This window comes from Capra hircus, chromosome 10 (assembly GCF_001704415.2).
Source record: "Capra hircus breed San Clemente chromosome 10, ASM170441v1, whole genome shotgun sequence".
Classification (NCBI taxonomy): domain Eukaryota; kingdom Metazoa; phylum Chordata; class Mammalia; order Artiodactyla; family Bovidae; genus Capra; species Capra hircus.
The window spans coordinates 65,230,498-65,251,280 of NC_030817.1; the positions used below are offsets into that span (position 1 = coordinate 65,230,498).

At 40.2% G+C, this 20,783-nt stretch overlaps 1 protein-coding gene across 2 annotated transcripts in view; it reads left to right on the forward strand.

Moving 5' to 3' along the window:
* The window catches only part of ZNF106 (zinc finger protein 106), a 58,660-nt gene that overhangs the window by 4,378 nt on the left and 33,499 nt on the right, over positions 1-20,783 (forward strand). For both annotated transcript variants that reach the window (XM_018054397.1, XM_018054398.1), the window contains exons 2-3: positions 13,804-13,889; positions 17,535-17,596. In XM_018054397.1, coding sequence (XP_017909886.1) covers positions 13,836-13,889; positions 17,535-17,596 — 116 coding nt within the window. In that variant the 5' untranslated portion in view covers positions 13,804-13,835. The remainder of the gene's footprint in view (positions 1-13,803; positions 13,890-17,534; positions 17,597-20,783) is intronic.

The window sequence follows — 20,783 nt, forward strand, 5'->3', positions numbered from 1 at the left end:
TTCCTTTTAATATCTTAATACTATCTATGACTTAAAATCATCTTGTGGAGTTCACCATGTGTTATGGATATGAAACATATACCATAGATCACAGAATGGAAAGTAAGGGTAAATGAACATGTATTGTTACAAGGTTTCTACATATTACGTAAAGTGGTTCAGGGTAAAAATGAAAAGGATATATACTCTATATCCTAGAACAACCCTATGGGAAAAAATATTGCAAAGAAGTGTTACTAAAAAGCTAGTAGAAAAATTGAAGTGAATAATGCATAAGAAGATGGAAACAGGTATAGCCAAACAAAAAAATAGGAGGTTAAAAATATAATGTTAGTCCTAATCCACCCATATGAATAACTTTGTTTACTTCAGTGGAATAAACACTGATTTCAGTGCATAAAGACAGATTGGCTAAAAAAAAAAAAAAGACAGATTGGCTAAATGCCAAAAGATAGGTCTTTCCAACAGTAAACATAAGAAAGCTGGAGTGGCTGTTTTCATATCAGATAAAGTAGATTTCAAGATAAAGTGTATTGCCAGAATTAAGAGGGTTATTTCATAATAATAAAAGGATCAGTTCATCAGGAAGACAGACATAAGTATGTATGCATCTAATATCAAAGCTTCAAAATATAACAGGCAAAAATGGATACAGTTAAAGGAAGAGACGACAATCACAGTAATTTTAACACTTCTCTCAGCAATTGATAGACATTTATGAACAAGCAGAAAATCGTTACAGATGATTTCTACCTGATAACTACAGAATACACTTTTTTCCCCAACGGTAGATATAGACCAGGTGCTTCCTGCACATCAAGTCTTAATATATTTAAAAGGGTCGAAATACTACAAAATATGTTCTTTGATCCTAACGGGGTTAAAGTATGTAGAAATCAAGATGTCAAACAAAAAAACAAAATTCTGCAAATATTTGGAAGCTCAGTGAAACTTCTAAATCAATGAATCTAGGAATAAATCATAAGAGAAATCAATGAATATTTTGAACTAGATGATGAAAATTTAACACCTAAATTTGTGGGATAACTGTCATAGCCAGGAGCCTAAGGAGACATGATGATTAAATGTATGTCGTATCCTGGTTGACAAGGATGCCTGTTATAATCTCTCGTGTCAAGACCATGAAAAGAATGAAAGAATGTATAGCTAACCAGTTATTATGTGAAAAAAATTGAAGAAAGTACTTGTATAAGTCCAGTAAAAAAAAAAGTTATACTCGGTGAAATTCTGGAGAAAAAAAAAGGATACTAGGGGAAAAGAAAGGAAATAAAGTATGGAAATAAAGTATTTCTGTAGATCTAAAGCTATCCTAAAATAAATAGTTTATTTAAAAGTGCTAAAAAATGTTTTGTAGGATAGAGGTAATGCCATTCTTAGACGGAAGCTTATAACTTAAACACCTGCTTTAGTAAAGTTTAAAGGTAATGAAGGAGCTAAAAGTTCTACCTTAGGAAGCAAGAAGCTAAACTCAGAGTAGATAGAAGGAAGGAGATAATAAAGACAATAGAAGAAATAATGAAATAGAAAAACAACCAATAGAATTACAAAGCAAGAAGTTGGTTCATTGAAAAAAATCAACAATATTCATGAACCCCTTGGTACACTGATACTAAAAAGCACATGACAGATATCTAGTATCAGGAATGAAAGGCATCACTACAGATCCTGTAGGATAATAAGGGGATATTACAAACAACTTTATTTGAACAAATTTGAGCTAAAAATGGACAGTTGCTTGAAAGTATCAATGTGCTAAAACTGTCACAAGTTGAAATAAAATCTGAATTAGTTTATATTAAATGGAATTACTTTAAAAAAATAAGATTCCCACAGTGATTTCACTGGTGAATGTTATCAAGTATTTAAAGAAGAAAAAACATCAATCTTGTTATAAACTTTCAGAAAATAGACGAAAGAGAAACACTCAAGAGGCTGAAACTCGATAAAGATGTTTCAGATTTAAAAGAAAGTTAACAACAGTTGTCATATGAACATAGACCCCCAAAGTTCAGGAAAAATGTTAACATCATAATACCTCATGATAAAGTGTTCAAAGATAGGTGGATAGATGCCGATAAAGCAAGTGCAGTAAAATGGTAACCATAGAATCTGTGTGGTGGATATATGGACACCAGTGACAGATTTTATTTTCAGATGCTCCAAAATCACTGCGGATGGTGATTGCAGCCATGAAATTAAAAGATGCTTGCTCCTTGGAAGGAAAGTTATGACAGACGCCAGACAGCATATTAAAAAGCAGAGACATTACTTTCCCGACAAAGGTCTCTGTAGTCAAAGCTATGGTTTCTCCAGTAGTCATGTGTGGATGTGAGTTGGACCATAAAGAAGGCTGAGGGCCAAAGAATTGATGCTTTTGAAGTGTGGTGTTGGAGAAGACTCTTGAGAGTCCCTTGGACTGCAAAGAAATCAAACCAGTCAATCCTAAAGGAAATCAGTCCTGAATATTCATTGGAAAGACTGATGCTGAAGCTGAAGTTTCAATATTGTGGCCACCTGATACAAACAGCCAACTCATTGAAAAAGACCCTGATTCTGGGAAAGATTGAAGGTAAAAGGAGAAGGGGGCGACAGAAGATGAGACGGTTGGATGGCATCACCAACTCAGTGGAGTGAAGTTTGAACAAACTCTGGGAGATAGTGAAGGACAGGGAAACCTGGTGTGCTCCAGTCCATGAGGTTGCAAAGAGTTGGACACGACCTAGCAGCTGAATAACAACAACATGGATATACGATAAACTGGATGTAGGATATTCACTATAAAATTCTTTTAACATTTCTGCCTTTGAAATTTTCCAAAATACAATATGGGGACAAAAATCAAGGGACTATTATGATCAGGTTTGCATTTTAAAGAGATTACTTTTGCTGTGGGTGTAAGGAATTAGGAAAAGTATAGGATTCCCTCCCAAGTATTTATTTTTTTTCTGAAGTAGTTTTGAAACTTAGCAGGGCCTTGTGGGGCTCCCAGGCACAGAGGCCTTTCTGTCCTCCATTTCTTGCAGTAAAGACTAGTTTCTGTGATCTTCCTAGAGTTCTAAAGGGCAGATTCAAACACTTGCTAGTCAAGGAAGAAGCAGCCAAGAAACCACCTGAGGCAAGATTAAAAGGACCAGAGAAGCTCATCAGGATTAGGAGACTGAGACCACCTGAGATGAGATTAAGGGCATTCACACCCTAGTCTTGTCAGAGACCCCACCTTTGAGCCACTGTTATGAAAACCCTCATCAAGTTGAGCCAAATGCCAGGGTGTGCCTTTTCTTGGCAAAGCAGTAAAGCTATCCTTTTCAGCTTCACCCCAAACTCTTGTCTCCAGGGTTTGATTTGGCACTGGTGTACAGAGGCCAAGCTTTTGGCAACAGTTTGATGCTGAGACCACTTCAGTTCAGTTCAGTTGCTCAGTCGTGTCCGACTCTTTGCGACTCCATGAATTGCAGCACGCCAGGCCTCCCTGTCCATCACCAGCTCCCGGAGTTCACTCAGACTCACATCCATCGAGTTAGTGATTCCATCCAGCCATCTCATCGTCTGTCGTCCCCTTTTCCTCCTGCCCCCAGTCCCTCCCAGCATCAGAGTCTTTTCCAGTGAGCCAACTTTTCGCATGAGGGGGCCAAACTATTGGAGTTTCAGCTTTAGTATCATTCTTTCCAAAGAACACCCATGACTGATCTCCTTTAGAATGGACTGGTTGGATCTCCTTGCAGTCCAAGGGACTCTCAAGAGTCTTCTCCAATACCACAGTTCAAAAGCATCAATTCTTGAGCGCTCAGCTTTCTTCACAGTCCAACTCTCACATCCATACATGACCACTGGAAAAACCATAGCCTTGACTAGACGGACCTTTGTTGGCAAAGTAATGCCTCTGCTTTTGAATATGCTGTCTAGGTTGGTCATAGTGTTTCTTCCAAGGAGTAAGCATCTTTTAATTTCATGGCTGCAGTCACCATCTGCAGTGATTTTGGAGCCCCAAAAAATAAAGTCTGACACTGTTTCCCCATCTATTTCCCATGAAGTGATGGGACCAGATGCCATGATCTTTGTTTTCTGAATGTTGAGCTTTAAGCCAACTTCTTCACTCTCCTCCCTCACTTTCATCAAGAGGCTTTTTAGTTCCTCTTCACTTTCTGCCATAAAAGTGGTGTCATCTGCATATCTGAGGTTATTGATATTTCTCCCGGCAATCTTGATTCCAGCTTGTGCTTCTTCCAGCCCAGCGTTTCTCATGATGTACTCTGCATATAAATTAAATAAGCAGGGTGACAATATACAGCCTTGATGTACTCCTTTTCCTATTTGGAACCAGTCAGACCACTGAGGAGGATATATTATACAGGTATTCTTTTTAGGCTGATACTTTTAAGCTAAGTTTGAGCCTGGGAAATTTTTCAAGCTCTTGGAATACTGTACTTTTGAACAGGAGCTAATTCTGTCTAAACGTATTTTTTACTATATTGCTGAGATTTTGGATATGTCATTGCCTCATTCCAGAATGCATGTGAACTTTTAGTAAACTTACTTTGCAGATACTGCTACTTTGTGCATTCCTGCTAAGTCGCTTCAGTGGTATCCGACTGTGTGATCCTTTGGACTAGAGCCCATCAGGCTTCTCTGTCCCTGGGATTCTCTAGGCAAGAATACTAGGGTGGGTAGCCATTCCCTTCTTCAGGGGATCTTCCTAACCCAGGAATCAATCCTGCACCTCTTACATCTCCTACATTGGCAGGTGGATTCTTCACAACTAGCACCACTTGGGAAACCCTTTAAACCACGACTTTGAAAGTGAAGTCACTCAGTCCTCTCCGACTCTTTGTGACCCCATGGACTGTAGCCCTCCAGGCTCCTCCGTCCATGGGTTTCTCCAGGCAAGAATACTGGAGTGGGTTGCCATTTCCTTCTCCAGGGGATCTTCCCAACCCAGGGATCAAACCTGGGTATCCCGCATTGCAGGCAGACGCTTTAACCTCTGAGCCACCAGGGAAGCCTTCTTAAAATATACTAAAATATATGGTGACCTTTTCAGAGACTTAATGGTTTTTTAAAATACAAGACAAAGGCATTTAGAAAGCTATTAGCATCAATTAAAACTACTAAAGTAAATGCTTTACTACATTACACATTATACCAATATTGTGGTGTCATCACCCATTAACTTAAAAGATTTTGTAAGAAGAATTATGAAAAGAATTGCTGTTATAATCATACTTGTATAAAGTAGATGAAAATTATTGAATGAACCGTTAGCAGTAAGATGCATGGAGAACAACAAAGCTTTTTGAGAAGAATGGTAAACAATTATCAGGGCTCCTTCAGCTTGCAGTGATTATAATTTATGTTATAGAACTTTAAATTGCTATGTGGATCTTTGGGGTTGCTTTGAGATATATATAAATGATGAATACAGGAATGTAAACTGTTAAAATGTTAGTCGCTCAGTCGTGTCCAACTCTTTGTAATCCCATGGACTATAGCCCATCAACCTCCTGTGTCCATGGAATTTTCCAGGCAAGAATACTGGAGTGAGTTGCCATTTCCTCCTCCAGGGGATCTTCCCCACCTGGGGGTCAAACCCACGTTGCCTGTGTTGGCAGGTGGATTCTTTACCAATGTACCACCTGAGAAGCCCAAGTAGGCTGGAAAGAAAACTTTTAAAACTATTAAATAAATGCAACAAGCCACCCAGTTAAACTTTTAAAACAGTGTTTGTATAAGTTATCTTATGACCTACTCTGTTACGTGATGGTAACTTTAGATAGCATTTTTATTACTTTGTTAGAGTTGACGTTTCCCCGTTTTCTTTCTCAGTTATTTTTCCCTCTAGGACATAATGCTTCCAAGTTCCAGAATTGACAAGTATTGGAATCTGATTATAGTTCTGATTCCAAGATAAAGAATCAGATTGTGGTCTGCCCTGTCCATTTTCTTGCCTGGTGATGGGCAATCTGAACAACTTCATTAATTGGATGCTTGACTTTGAATCACTTTTCCTGGGTCACAGCCTTAACTTCCTGTTTTTGTTTTAACCCTGTGTTTTCTAATAAAGAGTGGTTGGTATATATATATTCCTGCTGAGTGTTGTGTTAGGGCAGATAATATAAGAATGCTAGTAAGTAAATGCTTATGAGCTTATGCTCCATCAAATATACTGGATTCAGGAAATCACCAGTCACTTACCTTGGGAAACAAGAGCCAGCCAGAACTCAGACCTAGTAAATAGCACAGCTTTTGAAAGTTGTGGTTATAGGTTCCTGTGCCCCAAAATACTTCCAGACCTTTCTTGTCATCTTACTAAAACGCCTTCCGTAGCTAGGAGCCTTGAAACTTTCTGGGGAGTCCTACTCAACAAAGTAAGGACTTTTTGGAAGCACCAGTCACATCTTTGATCCATAAACTGGCCAACCTAGGGGTAATGTCAAAAACTTGTTCTGTCACGGAACACTATCTCTCTGTTATTCTGTCTTGGTCACCAGAAGTCCATTAGTTTTCTTTTGGGGTTAAGGGGGAGATGCAGAAAGTTACCTGTGGAATTCAGAAAAGGGATTCTAACCTGAGCACCAGTCCCCTACCCCAAGAGACCAGTAATTACACTTCGGTTCTTCAGCATTTTACAGTGTAGTATTGTCATTTGGCTTTATATCAAAGTTGAAATATCTTAAGTACTACTGTGCTTAATTGTAGTAGTCACTTACCTTGGGAAACAAGAGCCAGCCAGAACTCAGACCTAGTAAATAGGACAGCTTTTGAAAGTTGTGGTTATAGGTTCCTGTGCCCCAAAATACTTCCAGACCTTTCTTGTCAGATTCCTTCCTCATGGTAAGGTCAGGGAGATCAGACATACCCACCATTGAACAACCTGTTATTACTTAGGTAGCAGGTTGTTTTAACAGTTAAATGGGATAATGTGAAAATATTTCAGATAAAGTTCTTCGACACTAAATGCTGTTTTCCAGCCTTGAGTTTCATAAATATTTAGAGGAATAATCTGATACTGATGTTTGAGATGGACTACAGTGTTATGAGATAGTGATTACTTTTGTTTTTTTGAGAGTTTAGCAAGGTAGCTAGCCTTTATTAGAACAATATACAAAAATCAATAACTTTTTACATACAGGCAACACTTTTTTTAAAATTTATTTATTTCAATTGGAGGCTAATTACTTTACAGTATTGTATTGGTTCTGCCACACATCAACATGAATCCGCCACAGGTGTACACGTGTTCCCCATCCTGAACTCCCCTACCACCTCCCTCCCCATACCATCCCTCCGGGTCATCCCAGTGCACCAACCCCAAGGATCCTGTATCGAACCTGGACTGGTGATTTGTTTCTTACATGAAGATAGTGATTACTTAAAGGCTCACTTACTGACCAGTTTAAGTCACTTCTGAGTGACTAGTAGAAGGATGGGGAGAGCATGGTGAAGTGCAGAGTGGAATGTCTGGAGACTAATGCAGTAATAGTTCTGCTCTGCCTTAACAGCTGTATTTCTTTATATTTATAAGCTATGTAGGTGATTCTAATGAACTGCTTGGATTTAAAACTAGTTCATATATTGGGAGCAGGAGTTAGGGCAGGAAATGTTAGTGAGTATAGCAGTTGGGGGAAGGGAGAATAGAAATAAGTTCACGCAGGTTTATCACATTGAAGAGTATATAACAAAAATTTAAAAATTGAAATCTGTCAGGATTTGTTGACTAAATATGAGAAACTGAAAGGAAAGAATCTGTTTTTGCCTATGGGAATGATAATTGTATTAGGATAGTAATCAAGATATTGAGAAAAAGTACTTACTATAGGATTTTTTTTTAGACTTATGACTAAGAAATTTGCAGGTAATTCTCATAATTCATTGGAGAAAGTTTGAAAGATTACATAATAAGTATATTTAAGTGATAAGGCAGAAATATAAGGTGGTCCAAGTGAGGACAGCAGTTGTTTATTCACACTTACTTGACCTATATGATGTAACCTCTCAAGCATTTTGAGATTGCAGAGTTGGATGGTTTCTATTTCCTTGACTTCTAATCCTTGTTAAGCCCTTTAAAGAGAACTGCTGCTGCTGCTGCTGCTGCTAAGTCGCTTCAGTTGTGTCCGACTTTGTGCGACCCCATAGATGGCAGCCCACCAGGCTCCGCCATCCCTGGGATTCTCCAGGCAAGAACACTGGAGTGGGTTGCCATTTCCTTCTCCAATGCAGGAAAGTGAAAAGAGAAAGTGAAGTCGCTCAGTTGTGTCCGACTCTTCGCGACCCCATGGACTGCAGCCTACCAGCCTCCCCCATCCCTGGGATTCTCCAGGCAAGAGTACTGGAGTGGGGTACCATTGCCTTCTCTGCAGTGATTCCCAAATGGAAGACTGTGAGTTAATTTCAGTATTTTAGAAACTGTAATGGAAATTATATTTTTACCCAGTTTAGGGATGTGCAAGTTAAAACGCTTTTGTCTTTTTAGCTGGAATCATATCAACTCTGGAGAAGGCAATGGCAGCCCACTCCAGGACTCTCACCTAGAAAATCCCATGGACGGAGGAGCCTGGTAGGCTGCAGTCCATGGGGTTGCGAAGAGTCGGCCACGACTGAGTGACTTCACTTTGACTTTTCACTTTCCTGCATTGGAGAAGGAAATGGCAACCCACTCCAGTGTTCTTGCCTGGAGAATCCCAGGGATAGGGGAGCCTGGTGGGCTGCCGTCTCTGGGGTCACACAGAGTCGGACACGACTGAAGCAACTTAGCAGCAGCAGCAGCACATCAACTCAGTGTTTTCAAATACGAGGTCCTTCTTAATAATTAAATACATTGTTAGCAGTTTACACTTTTTGCTTCTTTATGAAAGTTGAAATTTTTACAAAAATGAAACTTAATCTATGCAAGTTAGAAACGTAAAGCTCTTGAAAAGGAAAATGAACTGCTGCTTGTGTGAGAAAATCTCCCTTTTTCCTTGATTTTATTGCTTCCAAGTTTCTGTTTTGCTTTAATGGGTAATAATTTGAAGCACTATTAAAAACATTTCTGGCTATATCATCTTTATCACTGTTTATGCAACTCCTAGAACAATGCTTGCTGAACGAAATAACAAAATAGTGCTTGTAAATACTAATTAAAGTTAAAGTAAATGTTAAGACAGAATTAGAAGAATAATTATGCTCTTGAGAAACCTATATGCAGATCAGGAAGCAACAGTTAGAACTGGACATGGAACAACAGACTGGTTCCAGATAGGAAGAGGAGTACGTCAAGGCTGTATATTGTCACCCTGCTTATTTAACTTCTATGCAGAGTACATCATGAGAAACGCTGGGCTGGAAGAAGCACAAGCTGGAATCAAGATTGCCGGGAGAAACATCAATAACCCCAGATATGCAGATGACACCACCCTTATGGCAGAAAGTGAAGAGGAACTTCAAAGCCTCTTGATGAAAATGAAAGAGGAGAGTGAAAAAGTTGGCTTAAAGCTCAACATTCAGAGAACAAAGATCATGGCATCTGGTCCCATCACTTCATGGGAAATAGATGGGGAAACAGTGGAAACAGCGTCAGACTTTATTTTTTTGGGCTCCAAAATCACTGCAGATGGTGACTGCAGCCATGAAATTAAAAGATGCTTACTCCTTGGAAGAAAAGTTATAACCAACCTAGATAGCATATTCAAAAGCAGAGGCATTACTTTGCCAACAAAGGTCCGTCTAGTCAAGGCTATGGTTTTTCCTGTGGTCGTGTATGGATGTGAGAGTTGGACTGTGAAGAAAGCTGAGCGCCCAAGAATTGATGCTTCTGAACTGTGGTGTTGGAGAAGACTCTTGAGAGTTCCTTGGATTGCAAGGAGATCCAGCCAGTCCATTCTGAAGAGATCAGTCATGGGTGTTCTTTGGAAAGAATGATTCTAAAGCTGAAACTCCAGTACTTTGGCTACCTCATGTGAAGAGTTGACTCATTGGAAAAGACTCTGATGCTGGGAGGGATTGAGGGCAGGAGGAGAAGGGGATGACAGAGGATGAGATGGCTGGATGGCATCATCGACTCAATGGATGTGAATTTGAGTGAACTCGGGGAGTTGGTGATGGACAGGGAGGCCTGGCGTGCTGCAATTCATGGGGTCACAAAAAGTCGGACACGATTGAGCAACTGAACTGAACTGAATTATGCTTTGACACTTAGCACTAGAGTGGTTTGTGTTAATTTGAGATTTAGGATAAATTAGTAATATTGAAGGCATAAATAGTACTATATCTATCCATGATGGTATATTTCTTTGTTTTAGTAGCTAACTGACATTCAGCTTTCTCAAATGTTCACAATTTTGTCCTACATTTTTGTTTTGGTACTTTGTTATTGAGTATAATTATTTCAGACACTCAGTAGTGGTATGGAGTGGGTTTCAATAGAAGGAAACTACTGGCTCGATGGACTCAAGTCTGAGTGAACTCCAGGAGTTGGTGATGGACAGGGAGGCCTGGCGTGCTGTGATTCATGGGGTCGCAAAGAGTCGGACACGACTGAGCGACTGAACTGAACTGAACTGAAATGTGTGTCAAGAGAAGTAAAGGACCTTTAGGCTTCTTTTTCTTATTTTTTTAGCCTTCTTTTTCATTGGTTCTTTCACCATGTTGTCTAGGGCATTACAAATTAAATTAGGGTAATTTATAACTTCATTTGGAGAAGGCCGTGGCACCCCACTCCAGTACTCTTGCCTGGAAAATCCCATGGACGGAAGAGCCTGGTAGGCTGCAGTCCATGGGGTCTTGAAGAGTTGGACACGACTGAGTGACTTCATTTTCACTTTTTCACTTTCGTGCATTGGAGAAGGAAATGGCAACCCACTCCAGTGTTCTTGCCTGGAGAATCCCAGGGATGGCAGAGCCTGGTGGGCTGCCATCTATGGGGTCACACAGAGTCAGACATGTCTAAACCGACTTAGCAGCAGCAGCAGCATAACTTCATTACCTCACAGTTTTAAGTCCCATAAGGAACTTAAAGCCCAGATGAGGACGCAAATAACTCTATTAAATAGAGTCTGGTATTGTATGTGTGGCGAGAAAAATAAGTTTGCATGGGGAGTGGAATTAAATTCTCAGGTAGGGCATCCTTGCAGAGATGCAGGAAGAAAGTATGGTAGTGCTGGAGGGTTGTAGAGACCCTTCTGGTCTTAATCCAAACCTCAGTATTTATCCAGTTATCTCTGACTCATATTTAATAACCCAAGATAATCCTATTTGGAACAATTCAGTAAATACTTACAGAATGCCAACAGTATGCCAGACACTTTTCAGTGTTAGCCCTGTACTAGTGAATTAAGTATACAGCCTTTGTTCTTGTGGAATTTATAATTGGGGATACAGAGAAATACAATATGTACTATGTTAGGTAGTAAAAGATGCTTGTTTCAGATATTTCTTGCTGTTTAACAAGCTATTGTGAAATTCTTGAAACAGTTATTTTATTGACTCTTACAATTCTTTGGGTTGAAAAGGGCTCATTTGCCTGGTTCTTTAACTGGTCTCACTTGGGATACCTCATTGGCAGCTGGACCTGGAGAGCCCAATATGACTGTCGAATGGCGCTGATTGTTGTTGAGGAAGTGTTCCCAGTGCACAAAGGCCAAAGCTGCAGATTTTTTAAGGCCTGACCTCAGAAATTGCATTGTCACTTCCATTGTATTTTATTGGTCAAAACAGGTCACAGAGAGGGACTCTACCTTTTGATGGGCAGTGGTGACAAAGTCACATCGCAGAAGAGAACATGGGGTGGGGAATAATGTTGTGGCCATCTTTGGAAGCTGTCTACCATTGTACTACTGCTGCTGCCGCTGCTGCTAAGTCACTTCAGTTGTGTCCGACTCTGTGCGACCCCATAGACGGCAGCCCACCAGTCTCCCCCATCCCTGGGATTCTCCAGGCAAGAACACTGGAGTGGGTTGCCATTTCCTTCTCCAGTGCAGGAAAGTGAAAAGTCAAAGTGAAGTCGCTCCGTCGTGGCCGACTCTTCGTGACCCCATGGACTGCAGCCTACCAGGCTCCTCCATCTGTGGGATTTTCCAGGCAAGAGTCGTGGAGTGGGTTGCCATTGCCTTCTCCAACTGAACTACTAAAAAGTAAAAAATTAAGAAGGTTATTAGGGGGATAGAAGAAATGGGGGGCAGGAAGTACAATTCTATAGGAGGACAGGGAAGGCCTCCCCGACGAGGCAACTGTGTGGGAGTGATCCATGAGAACCATAAGTATATCTGAAGAAGACTATTCCAAGCAGAGGAAACAGGACATATAGAAAGCCACAGGTGGGAAAATCCCCAGTGTGATCAAGGAACAGAAGGAAGGAGGGCAGTGTAACTTGAATGGAGCATTATAGGGAGAGTGATAGGATATGGAGTCAGAGCATGAGAGAGAAACGGATTTTGTATCCCGTGACAAAGGACTTTGTATTTTCTGTAAGTGAGATGGACATCTGCTGGAAGATTCTGAGCAGAGGAGTTAAATGACCTGACTCAAATTTTAAAAGAGTTCCACATAACTTCGTGGCAAATAGAGAGTCCCTTGGACTGCAAGGAGATCAAACCAGTTAATCCTAAAGAAAATCAGTCCTGACTGTTCATTGGAAGGTCTGATGCTAAAGCTGAAACTCCAATCCTTTGGCCACATAATGCAAAGAACTGACTCATTGGAAAAGCCCCTGATCCTGGGAAGGATTGAAGGCAGGAGGCGAAGGGGAGGACAGAGGATGAGATGGTTGGATGGCATCACCAACTCTATAGACATGAGTTTGAGCAAACTCCGGGAGTTGATGATGGATAGGGAGGCCTGGTGTTCTGCAATCCATGGGGTCACAAAGAGTCAGACACGAGTGAGCGACTGAACTGAAATGAGAATCTTTGGTTGCTGATTTGAGAATAGATCATTGTGAGGATAGGGAAAATAGGGAGTCAGGTCATCCATGCTGTCCTCCAGGGAATCTTCCCAACCCAGGGATGAAACCCAGGTCTCCCGCATTGCAGGCAGATACTTTACCATCTGAGCCCCCAGGGGAGCCCAAGAATACTGGAGTGGGTACCCTGTCCTTTCTCCAGGGGAACTTCCCAACCCAGGAGCTGAACTGGGGTCTCCTGCATTGCAGGCAGTTTCTTTACCAGCTGAGCTACCAGGGAAGCCCTAAGTGGTCTAAGTTAAATTTTAAAAGAATTCCATTCTGAGAATCTTTGATTCCTGGTTTGAGGATGGATCATGAGAGAGGGCTTCCCTGGTGGCGCAGAGGTTAAAGCGTCTGCTTGCAATGTGGGAGACCTGGGTTCGATCCCTGGGTCGGGAAGATCCCCTGGAGAAGGAAATGGCAACTCACTCCAGTATTCTTGCCTGGAGAATCCCATGGACGGGGGAGCTTGGTGGGCTACATGACTGAGCAACCTCACTTTCACTTTCATGAGAGTATAGACAAGAGTGGAAATAGGGAGTCAGGTCAGTAGACTGGTGCCATGGGAGGATGAATGTGCTGAGCTGTGAGGAGTGGCTAGATTTTGGATGTGCTTCAAGGTGGGACCGGCAGGATTTGCTGATGAGGGTGAATATGGGATGAGAAGGTGGGTGGGATTAAGGGTGGCTCCCAAAGTTTTTGCCCTAGGGTCCTGCAAAATTGGAATTTTCATTTACCAAGATGGGTAGACTGGGGTAGGAGCAGGGTGGAGGTTAGGGAGATGCAGGACTTGTATTTTGGGCTATGTTAAGATGAAACTCAGGACATCTGGGAAGAAAATGTTACTAAATGTTACTTCCTCATTACAGGTGTGACGTTGAGTGCTTCAGATCTGGTCAATATGGTACGAGAACGAAAATGCATATTGTGCCACATTGTGTACAGCTCAAAAAAGGTAATAATAGAAGAGAGAGAATCTGAGGCTTTTATGACTGACCATTTTTTCAGAGACACCATGTGGAATTTATAGATGGGTAAAAGCTTTTAACAACATCTCATTTATGCTTTCCTAAACCTTAGTCTTATTCCACTGGTTTCTTTCTCATTACTGCCTTATGAAGACAGTAACTATATTATTAAACCTCTACGTGGAATTTGAAGATACTTAACAGTATGATAAAGAGAAATTCATCTAGTAACCAGTTATAGAGAAAATACATTAAAATTCAGGCTGAGATTGTAACAGCTTTCTGATTAGCTAAGGGAATGGCATTGATTTGTAGCCTGTCACAGCATAGCAGCAGTGGTTCTAACTATATCCTCAGACATCCACAAGGTGGGGATGTTGCTCAAAGAAAAACACTGTTTTAAAAACTAAAAGAATTTACCTGTGCTTTAAGGAAATTATCTGCAATTTGTCTCATATTTTGCCACCCACCACCCCCCGCCACCCCCTGCCTCTTATATTTGCTTTCTAAGAAGTCATCTAGCTTAAATACTGAGGAACTTTCCCTCTGTGCTTTTAAGATGTTCTTGATTGCCATTGGATATACAGAGAACTAGGAAAGTTATCATGAGTGAGGTTAGCCAGGCAAGTCTGAGTGATCCTTGAAAGATGTTTGGGAGTGAAATGGCTTACAAGAAATGGAGAAGAGGCATTTTAGGTGGAAGAAAAATACAAAGATTCAGTGGTAGAAGGGAGTATAACAGCTCTGCTGCTGCTAAGTCGCTTCAGTTGTGTCCGACTCTGTGTGACCCCATAGATGGAAGCCCACCAGGCTCCCCCGTCCCTGGGATTCTCCAGGCAAGAACACTGGAGTGGGTTGCCATTTCCTTCTCCAATGCATGAAAGTGAAAAGTTAAAGTCAAGTCGCTCAGTCGCGTCCAACTCTTCGCGACCCCACAGACTGCAGCCCACCAGGCTCCTCGGTCCATGGGATTTTCCAGGCAAGAGTACTGGAGTGGGGTGCCATCTAGGAATAGGTAAAAAGGCTTATCTGACTAGAACAGTTTCATCCTGGAAATAATAGTACCACAATTTAATTTGTAAGTTAAGTGAAGATAGTTGATAATATTGATTGCCCCACTGAGGAGTTTGATTGTGATCCATTTAGTAGGCTGGGTGAAGAATTTTTTTCTTTTTTTTTAGAATTTCAATTAGTGTTGGGAAAATCAGCTGAAATTTTAAAATCATGTTTGGTAATATACTTGCTGCCTTTACAAATGTAAAAGAACTGCTGTTCTAATTTTAAAAATTTAGACCAGGTTTACTCAAATTTTCAATGAATAAAACTTTTTTATGCCTACTTTCACTTCATGGCAAATAGATGGGGAAACAGTGGAAACTGGCTGACTTTATTTTTCTGGGCTCCAAAACCACTGCAGATGGTGATTGCAGCCATGAAATTAAAAGACGCTTACTCCTTGGAAGGAAAGTTATGACCAACCTGGACAGCATATTAGAAAGCAGAAACATTACTTTGTCAACAGAGGTACATCTAGTCAAGGCTATGGTTTTTCCAGCGGTCATGTATGGATGTGAGAGTTGGGCTATAAAGAAAACTGAGTGCTGAAGAATTGATGCTTTTGAATTGTGGTGTTGGAGAAGACTCCTGAGAGTCCCTTGGACTGCAAGGAGATCCAAGCAGTCCATCCTAAAGGAGATCAGTCCTGCGTGTTCATTGGAGGGACTGATGTTGAAGCTGCAACTCCATCCAATACTTTGGCCACCTGATACGAAGAGCTGACTCATTTGAAAAGCCCCTGATGCTGGGAAAGATTGAGGGCAGGAGGAGAAGGGAACAACAGAGAATAAGATGGTTGGATGGCATCACTGACTCAGTGGACATGGGTTTTGGTGGACTCCAGCAGTTGGTGATGGCCAGGGAGGCCTGGCGTGCTACGGTTCATGGGGTCGCAAAGAGTCAGACACGACCGAGCGACTGAACTGACTGACTGATGCCTACTTTTAGATTAGAGGGAGAAGGGAAGATGAGAAGATGTGAGATGGATAGGGAGCTACTCAGAGGTGTCAGACTTCTGTGGAGTCTGTGGCCTATCTTGTTATATCTCACAACTTTTCTATTTTAAGTTTTTTTGGCATGTCTTCTACTCTGGATTAAAACATGTTTTGTCTCTTCATATTTTTCCGTGGATCATAATAAATAAGAGCTGAGTAGTTAAATCTACTCCTGCCTTAGGGAAAGCCGACACTAGTTTTTTTTTTAAGCAAGGGAATGGCATGATTTAAATGTTAAGATACGGTCTAAGAAATTAATGGGTTAACTGAAAGGGATAAACTCAGATAGACTAAAAACAACTTATGTTGATGTACTTTCCTCTAGTTTCTCAAACTGTTATAGTATTACCGTGGTTGCTCCAGGTGGCTCAGTGATGAGAATACGCCTGCCAATGCCGGAGACACAGGTTCAATCCCTGGGTTGGGAAGATCCCCTGGAGGAAGAAATGGCAACCCACTCCAATATTCTACCTGGAAAATCCCAGACAGAGGAGCCTGGTTGGCTACAGTCCATGGGGTCGCAAAAGAGTCAGACTTAGCACCTACACACATATGACTGCTCCAAATACACTCAGGAGGAGAAAAGAATCTAGGGTTACTGTATGTTACATCCCTGAGTATCCTAATGTTGTGACCTAGGGATCAAACCCAGGTCTTGAACACTGCAGGAGGATTCTTTACCATCTGAGCCAGTTTTATATTTGTAAACAGCCATTCTCTAATTATGACATACTGGCTATATATATACTTAGTGTGACAGAGAGACTGACGTTTACAACTTTTGAGTTTTTTGAGGTGTGTGAGTGTGTGTGTCACACTTGCACATTTAAATAGAAACTCTTGCCATAGATTTTGTTTCCATCCCAGTGGGATGGGGATGGGGGAGGCATCTAGTACATTCTCAAACTTTTCATTGGAACCAAACACATCAGTTGTTGTAGGCAAAGGAGTGGGTAGTGAAAATGAAGCCATGATAGAACTGCTGTGTTCAAGGCATTTTTAAAATCTTGATCTACCATAGGAAAATTCCCTGATGTCTGTAACTTCTGTCTAGAATTGATGTATCCATCTGTTCATTCAGCAGATATTAATAAGTGTATGTCAGGCGCTGGCCAAGACGTGGATAAAAGTTGTACCATACTCTTGAGAAACTGTCTGTTGAGTGGGGAAAGAGAGTATGAAGAAAAGTAGCCACGTAGTTGAGAAGTTATGTGATTTCAGGCATTTTTGTTGTTGTTTTTTAAGAAACTTAAGTAAATACTTTGTAAGGGCTAGAATTTTACCTATTTGTTTATTATTTAGTCTTTTGCCTCCTAAATACAATAATCTTTCTAACCTTTTTGGAAAGCCACTTAAATAGGTCTTTTAAAATTATTGCTTTATTTAAAAATAAAATATGTCAAAAACAGGCTAAAGAGTTACTTAATAAGGAACTGTTTTCAGTATTGAATTGTGAATAGAAACCACAAACACCACTTTAACACAAGGAGCTTGAGCCCTGATTGTTGATTGAATAAGACAGAGAAATTTTTTCTCCAAAGCAGTCCCCCTTAGTTTAATCTGCTTTCTTTAATTTTGAAGGAGATGGATGAACACATGCGGAGCATGTTGCATCACAGGGAACTTGAGAACCTGAAGGGCAGGTATGGAACCTTTGTCTTCCATAAACTTGTGGATATGGGGGAATCTGAGGGCCTATTAGCTTATTTTATAGTAATGCTTCAAAAATGAATATTGTCTTATGGCCTTGAACTGTCTTTTGGAATTAACAACAGGTACAATAGCTTTTTTTTTTTTTTTTCATTCAAAAAGGATAAATTGTGGTACATCTCAAATGTGTAGAATTCATAGGAACTTTGGCAAATAGATTTGGCAGAGGTGGTTAGGGATGAGCTAGTTCTGTCATTAGTAAGCTTTCTCATTCCTGCACACCAGCTTTGCAACCAGGACATTTCATATTATTGCCTAAGCAGCTTGCAAATTATCACATGCCATAAACCTTTACTGGTTGTTGGAATAGTCTGAGAAGTCCAAAGTCTGCTAAATAGCTCTGAATCTCATTAGTATAAATAAAATCTATGTATAAACCTGTATTTAAGAATGCTGTTTTGTGAATTAAAACTTGAGATGTTTAAGGAAATTAAGACACTAAAGGTAGCATGTATGTATATTCCATGTCTTTTTTCCCAACTAAGTTTCGTTTTTTTGATGTTTTGAATTGTATGTGAATTTAAACTTTGGAGACAGTATGGAACAGAGGAACTTTGGAAAACAGAAATATGAATTATACCTTAGTCCGCAAATAATGGTTACAGACTGATCAGGATGCCAACCTAGGTCATTTGGAATTATCTGTATTTTAAGTAATACAGTTTTAGGTTGTATCGGCAAATTAATATGTTACTGAACTTTCAGCATCTGTTTAGCATGTAAGAGGGATTTTTCTGTGGTCTCAGTCCCTTACTGTGTGAAGTTTAGGTCTTCACAGCAGTGTAAAAGAGTGTTCAGGCTTCTTGCTCTCTGAGATGGCCACACTCTGTCTGTGGAGTATGTTTCCCTCTAAACAAACCCGCTCCTTACCTACCAAAAAAAAAAAATGTTCACTCAGATTTAGTGTGGAGAACCCTTATAATATCTTGAACATATATGATCTTTAACTCATTATCATAGGAACCTATGAAATGCAGTCAACCTTTGATTACCTTTTTGTGGGTTGTCTTCATTATTTGATTCCATTTCCTATAGACTTCCTTCAGAAATTCACTTTTTTCTAGGCTACTCAGTGACCTGAATTGTGTTATGAAATGAAACAAAACAAATGAGGCCAGTAAGTCTAGTCATTAGGAGAGAAGCCCATTTTTTCCTAAGAGGAATGCCTTGTTTTATTCAAAAATCACCAATCAGCTAATTAAAACATTTAAAACTTTTTGATAGCTTAAGATTCATGTTCATAGTCAATACAGAATCATCTCCCCGTCTTCCTACTCCAATCTTAGAGGAAAGTCAACAGTGTAGTATATACCCTATCCAAACCTCTCTTCTGCGTGTAGACAGATTTATATCCATATGTTCACACTCTTGTACATATGTTTTGATTTTGTTTTGTCTTATTAGCAGAACTGAACTACATGCCATATACATATTGTTCTGTAACTTGTTCTCCTCTCCCCCGACTTGTCAATTTAGTTGTGCCATGGAGATTTTGTCTACTGTTTACGGTTATTTGGAGCATAGTCAAATATTAAAGAAATTAGCATTTGAAGCCTCTGAACTGACAATATTAACGTCAGCATTAGCACCCAAATTCATTTAGAGGAGGACACTTTGGTACTTAATTTACTCATATTTTAGATACAGTGCTTTCAGGTTTGGAAACAGGTTTGGTGTGGTTTTCTGGCCAGTAACAAATTACAAGGGAGAAGGCAAGGAGGTAGCCAGGAAAAACAGCTGGCAAAGCTATAAAAAAACAACAAAATCTCAAACATTATTTACTGACTTGGAACATTTATTATCATGACGAATAGTCGTCACTATTTTGTACACAAGAGACAAATAGTAATCAGTCATCTTTTTTCTTTTGTCCTCAGTTTGTGATTATTTCCTCTGGATTTCATGTTTAAAAATTGGCTTTCTGATGTTAAGTATCACTTAATTTTTGGTTGTGATCTGGCTAAGAATGTAAAGTAAAAGTTGCTCAATCGTGTCTGACTCTTTGTGACCCCATGGACTATACAGTCCACAGAATTCTCCAGGCCAGAATACTGGAGTGGGTAGTCTTTCTCTTCTCCAGGGGATCTTCCCAAACCAGGGATCAAACCTAGGTCTCCTGGATTGCAGGCGGATTCTTTACCAGCTGAGCCGTACACAAAAATGTAGAGAGCCACACACAGAGATGTAAAGAGCATATTATTTGCATTTTGAATGCTGGCTTGCTGAGAAGTGAGTACCTTATTTGGTTCATAATTGGAGACATCTGGAACATTTCCCTGTTTTTTCCTAATGTACTTGTTCAGATATATGGCCTGTAAGTAGTTTCTACAGATAGATACTATTAAAATGGCACAAACCTTAATTTATCAACCAGCTGTTGTGGTATAGATAGAGCAAGCTTAATAAAGAGGAGCTTATGGATAGAATATCTGAAGGCTTTACCTTTCACATATGAGAGGAAATTGTGTGGTAACAGGATGTAGCTAATTTGGGCCCTCTGTTAAACACTCTGAGGAAAATTATTGCCTTTATTAGTCAGGAAGTACGGAGAAAGCAATGGCACCCCACTCTAGTACTCTTGCCTGGAAAATCCCATGGACAGGAGCCTGGTAGGCTGCAGTCCATGGGGTCGCTAAGAGTCGGACATGACTGGGTGACTTCACTTTCACTTTTTACTTTGATACATTGGAGAAGGAAGTGGCAACCCACTCCAGTGACCTTGCCTGGAGAATCCCAGGGACGGGGGAGCCTGGTGGGCTTCCGTCTATGGGGTCACACAGAGTCGGACACGATTGAAGCAACTTAGCAGTAGCAGCAGTCAGGAAGTACAGCAGTTCTTTTTCCCCAACGATTACTTTATATATTATATGAAGTAGTATTTTAACTGTTTATTGATAAAGAATTGGAAAATAGCATTGTTAAAATGTTATTTAATTTGCTATTAACTTTAAAGAACATGTGGTTTCCCAAACACCCTATTTGGAAGCATGAATACATATTGTAATTAATATGCTTAACCTCAGATATAGACACATTGGAATTTTCACAAGATGTGGTCAATCTGTCCTAGTCTTTCCCTGTATAAATGTAAATTCTTTCTTTTCTCTTCATGAAGTTTCT